At 41.3% G+C, this 19,413-nt stretch overlaps 1 protein-coding gene across 6 annotated transcripts in view; it reads left to right on the forward strand.

Moving 5' to 3' along the window:
* The window catches only part of LOC123972869 (receptor-type tyrosine-protein phosphatase F), a 166,445-nt gene that overhangs the window by 87,128 nt on the left and 59,904 nt on the right, over positions 1-19,413 (forward strand). For all 6 annotated transcript variants that reach the window (XM_046052594.1, XM_046052595.1, XM_046052593.1 and 3 more), the window contains exons 5-8: positions 6,056-6,244; positions 10,501-10,611; positions 17,552-17,821; positions 18,651-19,232. In XM_046052594.1, the coding sequence (XP_045908550.1) occupies positions 6,056-6,244; positions 10,501-10,611; positions 17,552-17,821; positions 18,651-19,232 (1,152 nt within the window). The remainder of the gene's footprint in view (positions 1-6,055; positions 6,245-10,500; positions 10,612-17,551; positions 17,822-18,650; positions 19,233-19,413) is intronic.

A 19,413-nucleotide genomic window follows, 5' to 3' on the forward strand; every position in this document is an offset into this window, starting at 1 on the left:
GGCACATTGATGCTGAATTGGATTAACCTATTGATATAGAATGAAGCAAGATGTTGTGGGCAGCTTGCAAGCATGCACACAACTCCTGTTCATGTTGTAGCAATGTTTTCTCATAAATATTCCTAGATATATGTTTCATGACTGCATGTTCTCTCTGAAGGGGCCTTACTCTGTTGTAACTCTAACTTTAAACACTCATAGCAGCACGTGATTCACCTCTATCTGCACTTGAGTATAAGAAGGAAGGAAATACTAGGTCATACTGAAATGGAAATGAGGCAGGAGCTATTGTATCTTGTGCCACTGTGTCAGGGCTCCCCTGTTATGAGGGAACTGGGGTGTCTGGAGGGTTTTCCCCCATTGAGATGAGTGTGTTTGGGTTGAGGGGAAAAAACGCTGGCTGACGTTAGTGTGGGATTGAGCTCCAGCAGCCTCCCAGTGGGACAGGAGGACAGGGACGGGTCTCTTTCAGCAGGGCTCTGATTAGACCCATCGCCCTAGCTGCCACGCTCCGCTCACACTGGTAATTGGAGCTGGCAGGAGGTTGGCATGCACCCCTCCCCTGCCCCCTCCTCTTCTCCTCCTTTCCCCTCTCCTTTTTACTATTTTCCTCTCACTTCTCTCATCTAAATCTTACCTCACCAGCCTTCAGCTGTTACAGCAGAGGCACGCCTCCTTGACACAAATTTTATGATTACTGTATCAGGTTTTCTTAATTTCACTAATTACCATATTAGCCTCTTGTCTTTACAAATGATTTTGCCAATGTTTCCCAATGTTTTTTGTGTATAGTCAAGGCCCCCACTGCTTTCCTAATCGAGTAGTACAGCCACAAAATCTCATTAGGTCTTCTCCTTCTCCCCTCTCTTTTCTAACATACTGCTATAACCACTGTTACCACCAAGTTCATCTGCTAAGCTTCTCATATAGCAGTATGACACTGTGCGTGATAAACGGCTGTTAAGAGAACAATGGGCCTTATTTTTCATGTCATGGAGGAACCAGTTCATGCGTACCTATCTTTATGTCTGACACCTTTCTGGCATGGCCTATGGCCTTACTCATTTGCAAATCCAGGGTGTTTCTACTACTTTGAGTTGTAAAAAAAACTGTCTCACAGAATTGGTTTTCAAATGAAAGCAGTACTACAGTTTGCATGCAGCATGCATCATTTGAGATTGTTAAAAAAATTTTATGCACCACCCTTTTTCAGTGTTTACCAGTTTGTTAGTTACAAGTGTCACACATAACACTGTTTCATTTTTTGTTTCACCACTGTTCATCTTAGTAATGGAGCGCCTACGTGACAATATTGCAGGATTTTCGCCCTTACCCGTATTTTTCTGCCTGAACTAGACAGACAAGCGGAGCATTTTTTGATGAATTACACTCACAAGAAGGCTTTTTTATTAAAAAGGCCCTCTATCTTGACAATCATCAACCTGCATTGCCTGCACTATTTCATTGGATTCTCCCCAAATTTCCCCATCCCCTTTCTTTTCCCTTGAAGTTAAAGAGGACTGAACAAAGGCATGTCTTTGTCTTCCCAGGATGACAAGTTGGCAGACAAGGCCAGCCGCAGGAGTTGCAGTAGTAGGAATAGACAGACAGAGTTCAAATGTTACCATCAGCTCGACAAGATCTTTGATAAGTATGTGTAAAGAGAGAACTTTCAATTATTCTTTTTTTACCAAAAGCCAAGGACATAGACAACTTTAGAAAGCTATGTTAGATGTGGGCTGAGTGGTTTTTCAACTATCCAAGAAATTTCATCTTTTCATACTGATCATTTTTACATTACATACAACCAAATTAAAATAATTAATTTGTTCCTTATGGATGTTTTAAGGTTAACCAGCTTAATTATCTCTATAAAAGTTATTCGGGATTAAAGAAATATCAAACAATTTGACATTGTGTAAGCACATAGAAGAATGGATTTTTAAGAGACAAATCACAGTGATTCTGCAAGCCTAGACTCCTCAGGCAGGGTGTTAAAATGTGAGGGGCCTGCATGTCAAAGACTCAATCATCTCCAGTCAGCCATCTGCAGAGAACACCATGGCATATTGGGACATACAGTTGGAAAAGCAGCAAACTAAGTGAAGCTTTAGCCTTTCTCTTAAGGGGAAAAACTAAAAACAAATCCAGTTCAAATCTTTACATTACAGACATTTATTATCTTTGCATGTAACATCAAGCTTTGAACAGGCCTTGTGAAGTTTCTTTGACCTTCAGGCTTTCACGAAAACAGTTAAATTGGCTGATAAACTTAGCTGAAGAAAAACAACTGCTTTTCTGTATTTATTCCTGGCTACGCTACCCTAAGAATAACTAACCTTGGATTTTCTTGTATGGAAATAATACATGAAGCTGAAAAAGGCTCTGCCTCCTACATATGTATAACATTTACTGTACAAACGGCCTTCCATTCAGCAATTTCCCATGTTAGAATTGACACTGCAAGTGAAGCCACAGTGCACTCTCCACTAATCAGACATACAGTGAAAAAAAAACGTTCCACCAGTGGTAATAACAATTCGCATTTAATACAAACATTAAGCAGAAGTAGGGATAGATTCACGTATAAGCTTTGCAGCAGCTATTTGCCTTTTTAAAATATTCTCTGTTTGTGCTTCCTGATATGACAGAGCCACTGACTCGTGTAATAACTCCTTTGGGGTCTTTCAAACTGTTTTACCAGTGGTTAGCATTTTTCACAGCCCAGGAACATTTGCCAATAATCTTAATCATAAATATTATATAGGCAGCAATACAAGAGGGTTTGGTGGAAAGTACCCCATGCGAATATTCCAGTTTCCTCAATTAAAGGCATAGATCCACAACGACCTATAGCATAAATAGCCTGTTCCCCCTGGTAAGGCTAGACACTTCTTTCTGTGGACAACTGTATGTCACAAACCCAGTGACTGCTGCAGGTAAATCTTGAAGGAAATGGAACTATTCACCTCAACATATAATATAACAATATGGTATAACAGACTTCGCGGTGCTCTTCTGTACAACCCCTAGGGTAACGGGCTAGGTGTGATTGCCAGGACAGTATCATGCCTCATTGAATCAATTGGTTTCTACCATACTACCACCTTTATACTAGACCTAGAGGGAAGCTACACCATTTTATGGCTGAGAGATGGAGTGATGTGTGGGACCTTACCATGTGTTGTTGTTGTCTTGTACGAACATTGGGAATCAGCAGAAGACTGGTAGTTAGACTTAAATGTACTATACCTCTGAAATCTATATTCACATGATTTTGTTCTTGTTCTTCATTTTCATCATTTGACTGGCATAAAGTGTGCCAAGATATGGCTTTTCTTTTTACATTTTAGGAGTATAAAGATTACTCCTGAGAAATAAAACAGATAGTTTAACTAAAATGAACTGGTTAAATATATGTATATAAAAAAATTGTATATAAAATCCAGATTATGGAATAGTGTTGCTCCATCGCTGCATAGAAATGCATAACATTTAATTAGTTCTAGTGTGTGGTCCCCAAACACAGCCTACTGTCCCTGAACACAACCACCTGAACCCAAACCAACTGTGCCTCAAACCCCGGTGAATGCATACATGAGAAAATTGGGTCCATGTCAGCAGCCACAAATGGACCTACTCTCAGGTGATCTGTGGCCATTATAAATATGTTCTAAGTGAACTGCAAGTAGGTGAGACTTGAGTTCAGCTCCCTCTAGGTTAAGTATAATTTAATGGATTCCCCACATCGTACCTTAAAAGGAGAATAGCAGAGAAATCTATTGTTTTGCTCATCCTTGGCCACTAAGCATTTAAAAAACATTTCCTACCTTTTCCCTTCTCTTTCACTTTGAAGGTTAGAGAGAGCGAACCACAGAGGAGCATAGGGAGCTACTGTTACCATTATTCATACAATGACAAATTGTGCAGTATTATTTCATTGTGCTGTAGTTGTCTGTTTTGTAGAGGTATCATGATTTCAGTTGGGATGTCTGAAAACAAATCCTATATCGGTAGACAGGAAGTAAGCCTCGCCACAAAGATAAGAGGCCATGCAGAGATCTGTCAACTACATCTGAATATGAGACGATCCGGGCCACAGGCCAAACACAAGGGTGAAATGAGGAACAACTGCTCTGCTGGGGAACATAACAAAGTACAACAGCCATGCATCTATTCATGCTCCAGCCATATAAGTTTACATATGGATTTTGACTCAGACAAGCCAAGTGAGGGCAGGGAATTGAGAAAATGCTATTCATTGCGTCCCTTCTCTCTTCTCGTCCTTTCATCCCACTCTTAAGTTAGACAGCTTTCTTGGTGATGTAATCTTAGAGGCAATCAGAATGAAATCAAAACATAGGTCCTCGTTATAAATTCAAGCGTAAGAAAGTCGATATGCACTAATATTTTGAGTGGGGCCGTCATTATAGTCAGTACCAATGCAACTTTATATTTCATTAAAAGAGACCAAATGTGGAATGCAAAACCATTACAAAGCACGTAAATAATTTGTTTTTTAAGATAATAATGTTACTGTTTTGCCACCATCAAATGTCCCCAACATAGTGGGATATTATATTGTTTAGTCTGAATATCAGAGAGAACTAAGAGGTAAATAATTGCCTCCTAGCTTGCTTACCTTTGTATGGTTGAAAACACCTGGCTGATGGTACACAATGACACAACTTGTCATTACAGAGTGAGGCAGCACAGGAGTGGGTGCTGAGTGGTGACTGTCAATTTCAAGCTAAAAAAATATAGACAAGTAGCTGTTTACACTCATGACTAGACTGTAACTTTTCCACAATAGAAACACATTTTGTAAGTGTTAAATGTCAATGGTAGATACTTTATGCTGTGATGGACCTCTTCCTGATAATTTTTGAAATCCCATATGGCAAATATGAGCCTCAGATAGCCTTGGACTATTTGTTGTTTATATTTGGATAGTCTTATGATATGATGTCAGTATATAAAAGGTACTTATTTTATTTGTCACATACACATACATGTAGCGAGATTCATCCTCGGCATTGGGCAGTGCGGTGGCCTAGTGGATAGCACTGTGGCCTCACAGCAAACAGGTCCCGGGTTTGAACCCCTGTCGTCCAGGCCTTTCTGTGTGGAGTTTGCATGTTCTCCCCGTGTATGTGTGGGTTTCTAGCAGGTGCTCCGTTTTCCCCCAGCATCAAAAACATGTTAGGTAGGTTCTCCAGTCAGTGCCATTTGACCAGACACTGCATTTCAATCTGGAGTTGGTCCCCAGGCGCTGTACATTGGCTGCCCACTGCTCCCTTCAGGGATGGGTTAAATGCAGAGGATGAATCTCGCTACAGTATATATTTCAGAGAACAACAACCTTTCACCTTAGAATCCCTAAATTCTGTTTTAAGGATTATACTTTGTGTGTTGTCATTGATATGCTGTTACATTCATTATGATGAGTTGGATTATTCAAATAGGTTTGTTTGGCTTGCTAAGCCTAAGGCGGCTCATTTATGCATGGGTGCCCAAAGGCAGATTGCAACTATCCTTCCTCTGTCTAAACCTGAGACTCCCCGTGCTGGGTAATAAGCCTGCTATGATAATCAATCACAGGCAGGATCTACTTAATTTGAAATCCAAATCATACCAGATCAACTGTTCCCCAGTATATATTCATACACTCTCTTACACTCATTTGTGCGCGCATGCGTGTGTCTGTGTTCTGATTACTGTTCGACCTGTAGCACCTGAAGTGTATTTGCTCTTTTTCATCCACTTCTCTGTCCTTGCCCGCTCAACAGCTCTGATATACTCAGCGCCTCTCACAGCAATTGAGAGCCTGCTCTGTCAGAATGTTTTTGAACACGTTTTTCCTCTTGTTGTTTTTTCTTATGTTTTGTTTTTGGTTAGTGTATTACTTTATTTGACAGGGACATTGCATGTTAATAACATTTCTGAAAATATGAAAGTTAGCGAGAAAGGCTAATTGTCATCGGGCAGGGAAATCAATTTCTTACTTAGTGTGTGTATGCGGATATAGTAAAAATCTTCCTTTGCACATTTTCAGAGAACCAGATCCCCCATGGCTTCCCCACCATCGATATGGGTCCCCAGCTGAAGGTGGTTGAAAGGACCAGAACTGCCACTATGCTGTGTGCCGCCAGCGGAAACCCAGACCCAGAGATCTCCTGGTTCAAGGACATGCTTCCTGTGGACATCAGCAACAGCAATGGGCGCATTAAACAGCTTCGTTCAGGTACAATTAGATTTGATCTGATTTAATTTCTGGTACAATGTGATGTGATTTAATTTCTTAAAGGTGGTAATCTGTATATGAAATAAGGATAATGTAAATATTGCAAAGGCAGTTTGCAGGGCAAGATGCCATCAAATACCAACAGATGCGAGACATGCTAGACATGAGCATGATATGAAAACACAAAAGGCCTTTGTTGTCATGTATGACTTCATGTATTCTCTTTCAACATGAAGGACATGAAAGTTGTATTCAGAGTTTGTCACCTTGATTAGTACAGAATTTTGTTCCTCACAATAGCTGCAGCTGCTTAGAAAGTAACACAGAAGTTGGAATGAAGTTGTTCCCGTGTCCCTACAATCTTTGACAGTGATGCATGAGCTTTTAACCTTCCAAAGTACAGAAAGCAATTTTTTCACCATAATAAATAATCCTTAATCCCCCCTTAAACATGCAGCTGGGTGACAATGAGGCCAGACGATGATGCATTAGCTAGGATTCAACCTTGCAACAAAAGAAAAAAAAAATCAGTGAGGTGCTCTTTGATCACAGTAACAGTCCACTTGATAAATAAGCAGTGTATGCCTGACCTGGATCAGATTGAAAAGGTACAAGGTGGAACGATTAGTGACTTCTGACCAGGTTCAGTCTTGTCACTCCTTACTAAATCTACCTTGTTAGAGAGTGTCAGGCCAGGCTACAGATCTGAGGCCCCAAAGATTAAAGATGAGAGCTTCTAATAAGCCTGGTGCTAAAGCTGCCCAGTAGAAGCTGAATACAGGTCACTGGAGCATGTTCACTTGGACTGTCCGTGTTCTTGCAATATTACTAGTACAAGCAGAACCCAAATTAGATATAGATTTCTCACAAATTAGATACTAACACAACTACTTAATTGTTTGATAATGTTTTTATAACAAGGATAAAACTGTGCCTAAAACTGATTTTTTTACTTCCAGCAATAAACTTTTAATTGGTTTTCTTTCTTGCATATAGTGAGAGTGCCTGAAAATGTGCTGATATGGAATGCCCACTAACAATTCTTTTTATGCACCACCCTTTTTTTTTGACATCTGCTGCCGTATCAGGATTTACATTACTGCATATGACCTGAAATGAGGCCAAGTTTGCGAAGCCAGAAAAAAAGCCCATTAATTTGCTGCCACAGTTTAACAGAAAAGGCAGACCCAGTTCCTCTTATTGCATCACACTTGCTCAATTTTTAGTGAGCTCACGTGCACATTTGGTCTATCTTTTCATACCATCCAAATCATTCACTCTTTAGAGATACTAACTTCAGTTTAATACCTCTGATATGAATATTTTTTGCAGTGCATCCCTCTATTATGACTTTCATTCATTTCTCTTACCCATTTTACTAACTGCTTTCTACACAAATTCAGTTTGTATAAAGAGTGGGGGTCATCTTAAATTAGAAAGCTTAAATGAATCTGCTTAAATGGCATACTCTTTTAATGTTGCTATGAAGCAAGGACAAATGTGGCTGTAGCTGTTGTCTGCCAGTACAAAAGTAGCAGCATTAGAGTTCAAAATGTTTGCACGTAACGTCCAAAATGTTTACTTGCTTCATAGCATTGATTAAGTACTCTGAACTTTGTCTCATTGTATTTAAGTGGCTTCTACTCTGTATCAGTTTTTTTCTCCTTCTTTTTACATGTGGCCTGTCAGAAGCCATGTTTTTCTCTCCCACTGTTGTAAGTGGATTACTAACTATCTCTCAACCCTGTTTGCATCAAAATTACTCCCACATAGGTGGTACACCAATTAGAGGTAAGGATGATAAAGTGTGTTGGAAAATACACATCCACACCATTCCCCTCACATCCACATCAGACCCCTGTACTGCATCCCCTTAACGCCACGTCACCAAGTTCATCCACGCTGTTAACGCCCTCTTCCACTTTGTCTCTTCCCAACACGTTCTGTCTCCTGTCTGCTCCTTCACAAACAAATGATCACCAACCCTGATGTCAGGAGAATGGAAATGCGAAAGCAAGTCCAAGGTGTTCCATCTTTGTAAATTAGCTTTTTTCAAGGCTCCTCCTAAACTGTAAGACACAAGCTACATTTATTAACAAACACACACACATTCACACAGAAACAAAATATTTTCGGCTTCGTCCTCTCATCTGGCTTTTCAGGGAAAATGGGTGAGGATGTGCATTTTAAACTAAAGGCCACCGTCATCACAAGATGATCTGCCTACCCGCTCTATGCATCCTTAATGTAAACTAAAATGGCTGCATTTGTACACAGCCTATGCAGCATTGCCTCCCAGCATGGGAACAGGATGCCTAGTCGAGAATGTTAAGGTGGAATCTGCAATCCATTTTTTTATGGTAATCATCTGCTTTTCCCCTGAGTAAAAGCATGATTTCCGTTCAACAACAGTTAGGTAAATAGTGGTTGTCTGGGGCATGCTAAATATATTTAGAGCTAACAGCTGTCTGTCTTACTGTCTGTGTGTCCATGGCTCTTAATACAGCCCATATTCAATCAGAAGTTTAGGCGTTAAAGCAGCTTTATGGCAGCTTCTGTACCCTGTGTAATTTCTGCGCTGGGAAACAGTAAAATGACCTTGTAGAAGATCCACCAGTGTTTGAGTAGTTGGGAGTATTTGAAGGGGTTTAGTATGTGCTCTGACAACTGCCATAGCAGTAACCTTCTGCCTTCCTGTAGTACTCGCACTGTTTTCTCCCATGGGAGAGCGGGCAGATTGACAGATTGGTGACACCGGCATTAGTATGCAGGTGCATGTCAGTGCTGAATCAGACAGCGATGAGCTCAGCGTGCAGAGCAAACACCTTGGAGAGATTTGTTGTTGTGAGATCTGAGGTGGTATTATCACATGACACTGCCCCGCCCTTCTTCACTTCTTATTTTTGGTCTCGTCTTGACTCGAGTCCCCCTTGGTTGGTGGTGAACCTGTTTGTTGCATTCATCTCTCACTGCATGATGTGAAAAAAATGTATCCTGACATCATCTTATGCTGAGTATTTTTGTCATTTTTCAAACTGCATGGTGGCTGGCTGCTTTTCATGCTAGTACCATGCCGTTTTGGAGATGTGATAACTGTTATCACTCACCTGTGACATACATATGTACTGCTGAGAAAAGTGGTTATGGTTTTTAAATATGTATTTTTTTTATTGTTGGCTACAGGTAAGATTGCTATTCATGGTTTATTTTTTTAAATTAGTCATATTACAACTCCTCATCTGTCAGGCATTTGCAATTCAGTAGCAATGATTATATGATGGTAATGGACATGGAGTGTCAAAATAACCACACTAAGACAGGTCTCCTGGGCTTTCATGCTTTGTTAGAAACAATGTTAGCCTTCTGTCTGATGACTACAGCTTCTTGGGATTGTGAATACTAATCTAAGCCATCTGGCTGAGGAGTGTCTCCCTTGAGGGTTTGTGAGACATGGTCAAATAGTTGGTGATAAAAGAACACAATTATGACCTCACTGCTAAATGCTCAGGAAAGATTGAAGAAAAGATACCTGCATTGGCAGTTGCTTTGCAGCAAAATCATAGGGCATCAGGCAAATAATGATTTAGAGGAACAGCACACTCACCAGTTATGTTTATCCTCTCATTTTGGTTAAATATGGTAGCATTTTAATTGTATTACAACATCTAGGATATCTGACAATAATATATATATAAAAAATATTTACTCTCAGCTCTAATACTTAATCAGAGTAGAATTTCTCTTGAGGCCCACAGCTGTAAATAATGTCTTTAATTTTATCTGTATTAATCAGTGGTTTGATCATTTCTTTTGTTGTGATTATTCTGCACTACAGCTGAGCTTCATCATAATATCTGGCTGAGATAGATACCCCTCCTTGACAAACACTTGGTTTGTCAATTATGTTCATAAGCAGAAGGCCTAGTCAGACTTGGATGGTTGTGACATGTTATTCAGATGATTAAGTGACCCTTAGTCATGGTCTTTCTTTTTGCCTTAACACGACTAGGCAAATATTCTGTTACCATTTTCATTAAACTTGCCAAATCAGCTAAATGCTTATGTTGCCGTAAGCCTTTTCATCACAAAACTGCGTCCATGTCTGAGACACTTAATTACACATGAACTGGGTTAGACTAGTTGACTACAGGCTCTCTAGCGAGTCACTGTACAGATATCTGCTGTGGTTTCATGCCAAGTTACATTTCATATTCCACAACTGTCAAGACAACTAAATTTGTTAATCCTCTACACAGGAGCTCTGCAAATTGAGAACAGTGAGGAGTCCGACCAAGGGAAATATGAATGTGTTGCCATGAACAGTGCTGGGACCCGTTACTCCGCTCCTGCCAATCTCTACGTACGAGGTAAAGTCAAATGTCTCTCTCAATTTTTGAATCAATCTGTCATCTCTGTTGTGTCAAGCATTTGCAATCCATAAACAATAATGCAACCCTGTAAAAGTTCTTGTTTTTTACATTGTGAATGTTCACTCCCCAGTGGTCATTCATCTTTGTATCTCTTTCTCCATTTAAAGACTCTGTACCCTCAATGGTACATCCAACAGGTGATTCCAGAAAAGAGCTTGTCTCAGGATTGTGTGGAAGTGTGCTGGCTGTGTTTGATTGACGTCTTCCTCACACTCACACAAGGGGACAGACTACCCCTTTATAATACTTATTTGTGCATGGAGTAATTCCTGCATAGCTCTTTCCCTCTTCACCTGTGGAAAACACTTGCAGGACCTTTGATCGTTGTGTAATTTCCACAGTTTATGTCCACATTTAGACCTCCATTTCTCTCTCTTTTTCTCAACTCAACCAATTCCCCCACTATTATCCTTGCCGTGCCATTCCTCCCATACCAATGAGCTGAACTAACCTCAACCTCCTGTTTGGCTGTGAACTCGACCAGGTGCGGCCTCTGTGAAAACAGCTGCATTGAAACAGTTTCCTCCGCTGGCATTGAAAGCCATGCCAGGTTCTCCTTTCTTTCTTTTTTCTATCGAAAGGATCCATTATTCCCTCCCGCACAACCCAGAGCTCCTAAAGGCATGGAGGTGTCTGGAGTTTCAGGGTTTGTTTTTGTTGTCATGTCTCTGTGAGCCGACTAATGCAGGGCAAGGGCAGCATTGTACCCATCCTGGAAAAAGCTGGTATAGAGGAGAGAGTAGTCTAGGTCAGCCCCTGTGGATAACACCACCATGTCTAATGTACATGAAACTGAATAGCTGCTCCAGTTGTTAGTGTGGGTGGAGGAGGGAGGGAATGACAGGGTAAGAAAGAAACACACTAAGCTATTACTTCATAATTTTGTTAAAAGCATATACAGCAGTGTATTATACAAGCTATTTTATGGATGAGCGATTTCATTGTCTAACCCAGACAGAAAATTACAAACCACTGCTTAGAAAATGTAAAATTGAATTAAGAGTACTATATTTAAACAAATTTTCCTCTCGCTGAGATGTGCGCTACTACTCTTTAGCATCAGTATTTTTCTTGTAGAAAAGGATCCAAGAAAAATGTTTTTTCCAACAGACAGAACCTCCTCCTGGATCAGAGGAACCAGAGGTAAAATCATCCTCAAGGACCACAGCGGCATTAAATTTACAGATTAAACACTGTGGGCTCCAGAAGGTTTAGATCTTAAATCTTGACAGGGGGAGGTAGTCAGCCAAACAGCAAAGGCGAGAAAGGGATGGAAGTCTCGTCTATTAATCAGGGCATGTCTGTCACAGGTGCAAACGCAGGCTTTTTTCCCCTCAGAGGTAATTACAGTTGTTGTGTGGCATGGCGCCAGCAGGGCCCTCAGGCCCAGCTAGTCTGTAACACCACCCAGGTAGCTGTCAACCCGTTGGCCCCGACATCAACTTTTCTGCCAGCCTCACCACACCGGTGGAGAGATAGAAATCAAACCAACCGTAACCTTTTAACAGTGTACTAGTCTGGAATGGAGAACAAAGGCTCTAGCCATGTTTTCACTTCGTCTTTGTTACTGCTGCAAGAATGAGGAGACAAGACCTGGGGCTGTGCTATCACTGAGCTGCTTGATTGGGTTTCAAACATGAGGGACTCAAAGACAAGTGGCCTTTGACATGCCTCTCTTCCCTTCCTGTTGTTGTATGTTTTTTCTTTATTGTGAGACACCAGAGGGGAGATTTAGGGGCTTACATTGTCTGCTCTCAAACCTGTAAACATAACAAGCTTTGGAAGCAAACAGGTCATTTGACAACTGTAAAATGTTACAGTGTTGATGTGTAGCAGCAGGCTGTGCAAATGTGGCTGAAGCTTTCTTTCAATATTCTGCTTTTCAATTTTCAGTAATTTATAAGAATCTTTTACTTGATTAAATTCACCACCCTTTAACAGTTTCATCCTCCCTGGGTAGAACAGTCATTTGTAGCATTGAAATGTCAATTAAGTTAACACTTCTTGAAGATATGAAAAGATTATAATGGGAGAAAGAATTGTGGTATTATTCTCCATCAACACCCTTATAACACCACATACTGTACAAACACATACAGCACTGTCAGACTTGTAATAAATGTGCTTGTTATGAGTTGGTGTTTTTGTGTCTGCAAATGTGTTTTCTTTTTTCACTCAACGTTCCAACCTGATCCAATTCCTGTTTGCAGGTACACAAACTGCTGCTAGCACCACCGTCACTACCCTTGTCTTGACATTTTAGAGCCACCAAAGAATGATGTCCTCATATTTCTTTGGGGGAGGGGGCGGGAGGTTGAGACTAAAGGAGGGGGGGCTGTTTTACCCTTCCTGTCTGCGTATCTATTTATGTCCTTCCACTTTTCATCCATTAGGAGTGTGTGCGTGTTTGTAGGTGTGCAGGTGCGTGCGCGCTTTGTTTGCTGTGGGTTCACTTTTGGTGACCCTCCTCTAAAGGAGGACTCCATCAACGTGGGCAGAATCACAAGCGTCCTGTGATTGTGCATGAACGCTCATTTGTCAAGTGCTTATCCCACAACAGAGGAGGGATGTCAGCTTCTGTCTGCTGGCACTCCTTCATATATCCATGTGACACGTCAATATGTCACAGAGGATAAAGTGCTATAGCCGGGCTTTTCTTTCACCAGAATGTCTTCATGCTGTTCTATGTGTGTGTGTCTGTGTGTCAGGGAGGGAAACTTACAAAATGATCAATAAATGATGAATTCAGGCCAGTTTGATGAAGAAAAAGATTACTCTTGGAGGGCTGGGTTAGTTTTATTGAGAATAAAATGCCTTCATGCATCGGTAGGGTGAGGCATAAAAATTCCAATACCTGGCACTTAAGTGGATGGTCAGTTTTACTTGTTATTTGAGGCCAGAATTATACATATGGATATTGATATCAGACATTCCCCATCAGTCGATTGTTAATGTTAATTCTCAAATAGATTTTACTTCTGAAATATAAAAAAAAATTCTAATGTATTTGAGTTTATTTGATATTATAGATTTAGACCATGTAATTTAATAATGAATTAAGATGGCAATGAAAAAGAATAATACTGCCAATACTTATATCGTTTGTAAAAGTGAGTTCCCCTCCCACGTACTGTATGAATGCATAACTTTGCCTATCTGTGCCATGTCACTAACCTCCATTCTGTCTATGGAAACACTGTTCTGTTTCACTGTGCTGTTTTCCTCTCCACTTTGTATCTTTTCATTCCATTGCTCACCTCCACCAAATCACTTCATCCACAAAAAGATCTGCGTGAAGGTTGGTCATTTTCACTTTTAATCCCCTCCCCTCAATTTGATGCAGACTTTAAGTGAGGTCCAACATCTTTTCTAGCCCCTCTGAAAGAGACACCTAGATCCCTTCCCTGAAAAACAAAAATATTAATAATAGCTGTGCCTAATCCATCATAGTGTACTTGTGTTGTTTTGCCTACTTGTTTGCATGAATCCTTGAATAGTTCTTGCATGCCTCTAATGCCACTCCCCCAAACTGTGTTTTGATAAGCCTTGCCAAAACACACAAAGAGTCCCTGTGCAGTTTGCTGAAGTCTTTATAAGATCTCTGTTGTGTTTTGTAGCCATGCATTCTTCCCAACTACACCCATATCCTTACTGTCAACCACATCCACCAAAAGCTATAGCTCCTTCCACCCTCAGACTTTCCATCCGCCTCTGTAGGCCCATCAGAGGTGTGTGATGGATTACTCTGGTATTCAGGTAGCAACCGGATTTGTCGGGTATTTAGGCAGCAACACCCTTGCTCTCCCACTGAGGGACATGGGTATCAGAACTGACAAAGCCGTTCTCAGAGGATTATGTCTGTTTTACCGCCATGGGCGTCCTGTACCCAAATACTGAAGGATGTGATAGGCATATGTTAGACTGTTGAGAAGACAGACATTCCCCCTTGCCTTCATGTGATGTTGCAGCAGGAGGACTTGAAGGGGGAAAAGTATTATGGAGTGTTTCAAGAGTTTTGAAAAAATGATACACTTGTGAGAAGTCACCTTTACTTTTACTAAATTCTTAAAAAATTAAACAAATGTAAGCAAGTAGTTAATATCATGGGATGTGGTCCTTGGTCCACACATTTCCATACTTTTGTTTTAGAGTTAATGAATGATGACATTGACTCTGTCCAAGAGAGAGCTAATGTTTTGGGAATAATCTCTTCACTTGTACCACCTGCAAAACACTGCTGTGCAAAGAGCTGACCTATAGAATATTTAAGAATGAGCTGGCAGAGTGCTGACAGGATGGATGATCAGCCATCATGGTTGCCCAGTGCTGCTGCCAGGAAGCATGGGAGCCTGCTGACTCCGTGCCAGTTTGCTCAGATATTGATTGACTGAACAGGTTCTGCTATCCTTGGGCACTTTGTCAAGGCAGTTAAATTTATAGGTATCCAGCAAGCAGGCAGGCAGAGTGGAGACAGGGCTTATTTTGTGGTTTTGATAGAGTCCCGGAGCCCGTCTCTCCAAGCCGCTCTCAACAGGAGAGAGGCTTCGGGGGAATCGATAACAATTACCTGCCCTCTAGTCATTTTGTTCCACAGCACCTCTCCAAACTTAACCGCACGGCATGAATTATTCACAACATTAAGTGTTCAATATACACGGGCCCCATTGACTGACTGCTCTTAGCACTGTTTAGTCTATGGAATCATGAAAGAATAACAGATACTTTGAGCTTAATGGTTTTACATTAGAGCCGATTCTCTCAGGTTTCTTTTTTTCATGAGCATATGTTGTGAAAAATAGCTGCACTGTCGAATGTTACAGTTGTAACACTGTGTAAGACACAGGTGGCCACCAACATTAGTGGAATACTAACGCAATTTAATCAAAATACTCAAAAGAAAGTCTGCGGTGCATTAGTCATACTGGAAATCAGATGTTCAGTCATTTATGAGAAAATTGGACCAAGTTCCTCCTTTATCTTCGTCTCCCAGTGTACTCAGGCTTGTGATCCCATCCCGTATCTATCCTCAGCTCCTGTGCATGCTTTGCTTGAGAATATCATCCCTGTCCTGTTCCCAGGCTGGTAATGCTACTTGCCCTGTCCAGTCTTTGCATTTAAGTAAAAATCAGCCAAATACCTGTGAACCTCAGAAATCTGATGTCATGGTTGATGTTAATCTCTCTGGACTGTGTTTCACTTTTGCCCTGCATGGAACCTTCCTTTTAATGTTAACTTACTCAAGTTATCGTCCATTCATTTTGTAAACTTTACATTATTATTAATATTAAACGGTCATCATTACCCTGTCCTAAGCATTTGCTGACCTCAATCCTGTGACATGTGTTAGATACAGTTTTTTAGTTTGGCACACTCTCTGAAAAGGTTGGTTCTTATAAAAAGAACTGGAAAGTTTTGCTTTATCTCGTAAATTGTGTGAAAACAAACTCAAATGATGATTATATGTGTTTTGTGGCTCAGACATGGGATATTAATATTTTTATGAGATATCGAGCAAAGTAGTTTAAGCCCGTATGATTGTATTGATTAAAAAAACAGCAGCAGGTCTATATATAGCACCTCAATTATTTTGGGAAAATTCAGATGAGCGCGAACCAGGCCCCCTTATTATAGTGTGGTCCAGAGAACCAGCTTTTTCCTGACTGGAATCTCAAAAGGTGCTTTTGTGTATTTTTTCCATTTCACCACATAATGAGGGGAATAACAAGCATGGCTATAACAACGTTCTGGTTCAAATTAGATCGGGGAGGGAGGGGTGGGGGCAAAGGGAAGGTGGAGGGAGACTCACATTTGAAAATCCATTTTCATGGAGACTGGTGCAAAAGAGCAATTACAGTCAAGGACTTTTTTTTTCCAAAGAGACACAGAGATGTTGTAGTGCATTAGGGGAAACAAGAAGCATAAATTCTACAGGGATGGTCTCATGCCATAGTGTTATGAATACATATGACTCACTAGGGAGCTAAATGTTTGGCTTGAGTTGGCTTTCTCCATAATCAAGGTTAAAGACGTCAGAGCTCCTCCTTCATACATTCAGTATATATTATATTCAGCATATAATAAATTTAACAGGTCTGACACTGATGGATGTTTACATAGCGCTGTTAAGTTAGGGTTTCTTTACCGTGTCAATCGGATAAGTTTGTTGTTGTTGCCCAAAAGTTACCAGAAAAAAAAAAGATGCAGGCAGTTCTTATGTATCTTTATTTAGATAGAAAACAAGTCATATGTAAATTCTTGCTGCCTGTTTATTCTGGGCCAGCTTTTCAGTATTGCATAGAGCCTCTGCATCGGTGTTTGCCTTGTCCCTGGCGACGTCAACGGGTCCTTCTTGTCTCCATGGGAACCCCTTTTTAATGTCAGCCAATCTGCATATCAGAACTGCACAAAGAGAGTGAGAAAGAGAGTGAGAAAGACAGGCTGAGCAGAAGGAGCCAGAGAGGGAGCGGGAGGAGAAATCAAACAATGCCATCACCCCAGGGTCCCTCAATGATGCAACTCTCGCTACCATTTGACACTCTGACAAAAGAGGGCCAGACATAGTCTCCAGCAAAACTGGGCAATTTTTTGATTATATTCTCTTTTGTAAGAAAGAGGATAAAACACCCCCTCGAAGTTTTCTTGAGAATTTCCAGAGCCATTTTGTGACAGTCCTTTTATTCCCATTGTACTCGCCTGCACATTCGGGCAAAAGCGATCAGCCCTCCATTGTGTTAGCTTTTAGTTAGCTGTTTGAGTTAGCTTTTAGCCTTGTGGTGTTGTATGGGGCACGGCAATTCATGAAATCACAAAAAAATCATCATATTCACCTTACATATCCTACCTATTTACTGTTTTCTCCTGCTCCTCTTCATCCTAGTGCGAAGAGTCCCACCCAGATTCTCCATTCCACCCACCAACCAAGAGGTGATGCCGGGTGGCAGCGTCAACCTGACATGTGTGGCAGTGGGCTCGCCGATGCCCTACGTCAAGTGGACGATGGGCCTGGTAGAGCTGACCAAGGAGGAAGAGATGCCAATGGGACGCAATGTGCTGGAGGCCACCAACATCCGTGAGTCGGCCAACTACACCTGCGTGGCCATCTCCTCTCTGGGCATGATAGAAGCCACCGCTCAGGTCACTGTCAAAGGTGAGAGCTGTTGTTCTGACCAGTTCAGACTTCTATGTATCTATGTGTGAGGATGTTGCCGTAACAATGTGAACTCTGTTGCGGTTGATTTGAACTCTGTTGCAGTTGATTTGAGTCAACAGATTTGTATTGTGATAATGAAATTCTGAACTTAACATAATTTTTACTGCCCATCACTGTGGTTTTTGTTAATACTGAGAGGTAAAAATTAAAGACTATTACTAGTTGTAGTCCCTTTGTCAATAAGCAAGGTATTTGCGTAAATGTGGCTCTACCCTCCTGTGTGTATGTAGCTGTGTGTTGTCTACCCATTGCAGCCTCTCTTATCAGTTGTCGTCTATATTGATCCCACTTTCCACTCAACTGATCGATACACAGTCATTTAGAGGGGCCACAGCAATACAGACCCCCCTACTTCAAGGAAGCCATAAAATGAAGACCCTCTGTTTTGTTTGTATTTGTCATACACTCACAATGGGAACCACTCTTGCAATTTTCTTGTATTGTCAGTAATGACCAGGCCGGATATAAAACACAAAATTGGGATTTCAGTCTAGCTGTTCTATTCATTTGGGGATAATGGCTGCTGACAGCTCTGCAAGGATTAGCTTATGAAGCAATCATTTCAGTGCTATGAGTTACAGAATGGAGAATTACACAACCGGTCATATCTTTTCTCCTCAAGAGCTGATTTTAGCTGTATTGTTATATTATTGTGCCTACATTTTGAGAATCAGGGTATCAAATGTGTCAGTTTCAATTTTCCTCAAATTAAAATTCTAAAAGTCCATTGTTGATATCAAGGCTAAAACCCCGATTCTCCCTTCAGCCTTGCCAAAGCCCCCCACCTCCCTCATTGTGACTGAGACCACAGCTACCAGTGTGACACTCACCTGGGACTCTGGAAACCCAGAGCCTGTCTCCTACTACATGATTCAGTACAAAGCCAAGTCCTCAGACAATGGCTTCCAGGAAGTGGAAGGTGTGGCAACTACCCGTTACAGCATTGGTGGACTTAGCCCCTACTCAGAGTATGAGTTTCGCGTCATGGCTGTCAACAACATTGGCCGAGGGCCGCCTAGCGACCCTGTGGAGACACGCACAGGTGAACAGGCCCCCTCCTCGCCACCTCTGCACGTCCAAGCCCGCATGCTGAGTGCAAGCACAATGCTAGTCCAGTGGGAACCTCCCGAGGAACCCAATGGGCAAATCAGGGGCTACCGGGTCTACTACAGCTCTGACATGACGGCTCCGCTCAGCGCCTGGCAGAAACACAACACCGACGACAGCAGTCTGACTACCATCTCAAGCCTGACTCCTGATATCACCTACAGCCTCAGGGTGCTGGGCTTCACATCTGTAGGTGACGGGCCACCTTCTGACATCCTGCAAGTCAAAACCCAGCAGGGAGGTGAGCAACCAACTACTGTGTGTGGCTCTGTGTGCTGTTTAATGTGTGTATAATGTTCATATGCACATGTTCAATTTTCATTTTTTCCGTGTCAGTTGTGCAAACTCCTCTTATTATATTTACATGTAATGTTAGACAAGATAACAGCTTAGGTTAGGCAGATATAGTTAGCTGAAGGTCC

This window comes from Micropterus dolomieu, linkage group LG06, assembly GCF_021292245.1.
Source record: "Micropterus dolomieu isolate WLL.071019.BEF.003 ecotype Adirondacks linkage group LG06, ASM2129224v1, whole genome shotgun sequence".
NCBI classification, from domain to species: domain Eukaryota; kingdom Metazoa; phylum Chordata; class Actinopteri; order Centrarchiformes; family Centrarchidae; genus Micropterus; species Micropterus dolomieu.